The following is a 3386-nucleotide window of genomic DNA, read 5'->3' on the forward strand; positions in this document are numbered from 1 at the left end:
CAGTCTGTGCCGGTGGAGGCGTCATGAAGGCACGTAAGTCAGCCACACATGATGTTCTGCCCTTCACAGCGTCCAGCCAAACTTCGGAGCCGTGAGATGGTTTTAGAAAATCAAACTGTTACCCCGGACAGCTCAGGGTGGCCTTGGGAGGAGAATTCTGCAGCTGGTAATTTCAGCGGCGGACACCATAGTAAGTTGTGAGCTGAGTGCTGAAGGCCGTACCATCCGGGAGAGATGGTGGCCTTTGCGAGGACTCTTTCATGTCCCCTTCCATTCCTGGGCCTTGGCATTGCAAAGCCAGGCCCCTCACACTCCACCAGTGCAGATCTCTACATAGTTCTAGGAGCAATGAAGTGATCATTGTTTGAAACTTTTCCCCCCTCATTTGTTTTATGAAGCTATATGCCAACTTGATTCAAACAAAAAAACAGTGTCAGTGAATTGTCTCATTACACAAGGCATGTTTAGGTCAACGCTGGCAAGCCAGATCCGTTTTCCAAGTTCCGGGGGGAGATAGCATCCATATAGCTGCCGGCTGGCGAGGCGCTGGGTTGTCTGTGGAGCTGTGATTTTAAACATTAGCCTCCCTGGCATCCAACATATAGGAACCGTAAATACTCGCAGAGGCGGCTGCTGCTGCCTGGGGCCTTCAGCAAATTCCAAGTATTGACAGGAGGGTATTAAAAACGGCATTAAAAACACAACCAGCAAGGCTACGGAGGTAGATTTCACAGATGTGATTCCACCTCTGGAGCAAATCAATCTGCTCTGTGTTAACGGCGGCTCGGAACCCGGGGAGCAAACGTTGGCAAGGTACACCGCTCGATTCCGACTGCACCGACAAGTTCTTGCAAGCTCTGCGGGTCTATGAAACGCACCCATGTCTAACCCAGATCCGCAAGATGAAATGTGGGCCCCGGAGAACACTGAGGAAGGGAATGCCTCTGCTCAGTGCACCCCGTGGGCACGGCTGAGGCACAGGGACAGCTTTTTCCAGGCAGCAGATGGAAAATGGGAGGGGAGACTGGGCCACAGCAGAAGACAGTATAACATCGCCACAGAAGCGTTCCATGTGGGAGCCGCATCCTTGTTTGACCACATTATTTTGGCCACCGTTTGTCAAGCCTGACCAACCCCATGACACGCACCATCAGCAGTTTACTTAAGACTCGTTTCCTGGGGCTCATGGTTGTTTTTTTTATTGTTTTCCTTCTCATTCTCAAAAATGAGAGTAAAATATGCAACCTGATCCAGGAAGACGCTCTTTCATATTTCTTTTGACAGTACTTCCTGATACATTAAAAAAATACACATGGTTATCTATGCCCTGTGTGCAAAAACACTACACCCCACACCCTGGTTCACTTTTCATATTTTGATTCAAAACTGTTAGAACCGATACAGGAGCCAGACATCTGGCTGTGTTTTGGAGGCTCAAAGGAACCTACCAAGGGTCTGGCTACAGTTGAAAAGCCCAATGAGGAAAGGAAATAACCCTAGACGAAGCCAGAAACAGGTTTCTAAGGTTACTGATCATACCGGACTCATAATGTGAGCCTTGTCCTGTTTGTGCATAAATTCTTCTATTTCAGACGGCAGAGCAAATGGTGACGATTTAAACACGTATGTTCTGTTATCAGGGACACTGAGGAAGGTAAGCGATTTAGGAAACATCTAACATGAGCATCCTTATCTCTGAATTCTAACCGGGGCCAACCTAAGCTGACTAATTTTCAAGTCTATGAAATACTGAGATAAAAAGGTTTAAGTTTCTGAACTATTAACAGAAACTGAATGACCCTAACGCACTGGATAAGGAGGCAAATTTTCCAAGCATACCTCCATGGTTTATGATTACACTCCCCCACTCTTCCAAACATCATGCGACTTGGGGCCAAAGTCAGGTGTCAAACGCAACACCTGTCGTATTACCAGGGAGAATGGTACGTTTTGTGACTATTGAGCATCACAAAAGCTTCAGCGACAGTAAGATAATGCCTGTGACTTCCAAAGTCTCCATCGTCCGCTCATGACAAATGGAAAAGGACAGTCCTTGGGTTCTCCTGGGAGTTTGGGGGAGAGTTACAACCCACCGAGAGGAGAAAAAGTTAAATCCTCTGCAAAGAGCGAGCTGCAGAAATAGCTGACCCGAGCTTCTGCCCAGGCCGCCAGCTTCCTTCTGTCAGCAGTGCTGGGCATGCCCTTCCCGTTGAGTCAGAAAAGCCCAGAAGTTCAAACACATTCCCTCGGGGTCTGGGGACAAGCCAAGACGCACGGGGGCAGCCGTCCTACATTTCTCTCTCCCTGCATTTTTACCTTTAACCCCCGGCATCTTCCACAAACCTTCCCAGCACGCTCCCCGCCTCACCTTGATATGGGAGGCGTTAATGTAACCCGTGTTGTTTTCTTTGGTCGGTATCAGCTCCACGCGATTCTCCTCGTAGGGGACCACCTCGCGGATGCGGCTGCGCTCGGCATTTTCTGGCAGCGCCGCCGTGCTGAAAATGCCATTGGCTTTTTTCTTTGGGATTTGCTCGTATTCTGTGAACACCATGCCCTCCTCCAGCTTCTTCTTCAGGGTCCTGAACTGCAACAGAAATGGACCTTCAGCTCACTGACCGATCGCACCCCAAAATCCCAACAAAACCACCGGGTTTCTTTAAATATTGACAGCCAGGCTGCTGGTTAAGGCGTGTCAAGATGCCCAACGAATGCCTGATGATTTGGTCTCATTAGTAACCACAGTGCTAGTTTCTCTTATCCAACCACCAATTTCCTTCTCATTCACAGCTTCAACAGGACCCAGCAGCAAAGCCGGGCAAGAGGTGAAGTTCAAAATTGGTATCTGTGTCACTAACACCTCTGTGTAAAGTTTTAATGTGAGGAGATTGTTACTCTTCATGACCCAAACCCCCTTTTCTCCACGTATACAGCCCATTTTACTGAGATGAATATTAAGATGATGCTGGTCCATAATCCTGCAGTTCTGGGGATTATACCCCCCTCTCACTTTATTTTTCCCACGGCCAAACTACTAACTAAATAATAGGTACTGATTGGATTAAATAATTCCTCTAAAATCCCTCCTGGCTTTAAAAACATTCTAATACTTCATATATACCGACAGGAATCTAAAACCCTGACGTTATAAGCATTCGAAGCCTGTTTCTTTAACCTCTGATGGCAATTTCAGGCGCTCAAGGCACACTTTCCCCACCTCGGAAAGACTAACATGCACCTTATTCTGACCGTGGGTGGAGGGGATGGCGTTACAGAGAATTCTATAAATGCTTGGGTAAACGACTTACGTCCTAGTAAATGCTGACCATTCATAAACATCACAGACCCTGAGAGCGACAGCAATCGTTTTTGCAACTTTCTCGGGT

At 47.7% G+C, this 3386-nt stretch overlaps 1 protein-coding gene across 4 annotated transcripts in view; it reads right to left on the minus strand.

Moving 5' to 3' along the window:
• Window positions 1-3386, minus strand: part of PTPN14 (protein tyrosine phosphatase, non-receptor type 14) — a 131408-nt gene that overhangs the window by 9724 nt on the left and 118298 nt on the right. For all 4 annotated transcript variants that reach the window (XM_006772930.2, XM_006772931.2, XM_015569944.1 and 1 more), the window contains one exon: window positions 2369-2587. In XM_006772930.2, the coding sequence (XP_006772993.1) occupies window positions 2369-2587 (219 nt within the window). The remainder of the gene's footprint in view (window positions 1-2368; window positions 2588-3386) is intronic.

The sequence above is a fragment of the Myotis davidii genome, unplaced genomic scaffold (genome assembly GCF_000327345.1).
Source record: "Myotis davidii unplaced genomic scaffold, ASM32734v1 scaffold362, whole genome shotgun sequence".
NCBI classification, from domain to species: Eukaryota; Metazoa; Chordata; class Mammalia; order Chiroptera; family Vespertilionidae; genus Myotis; species Myotis davidii.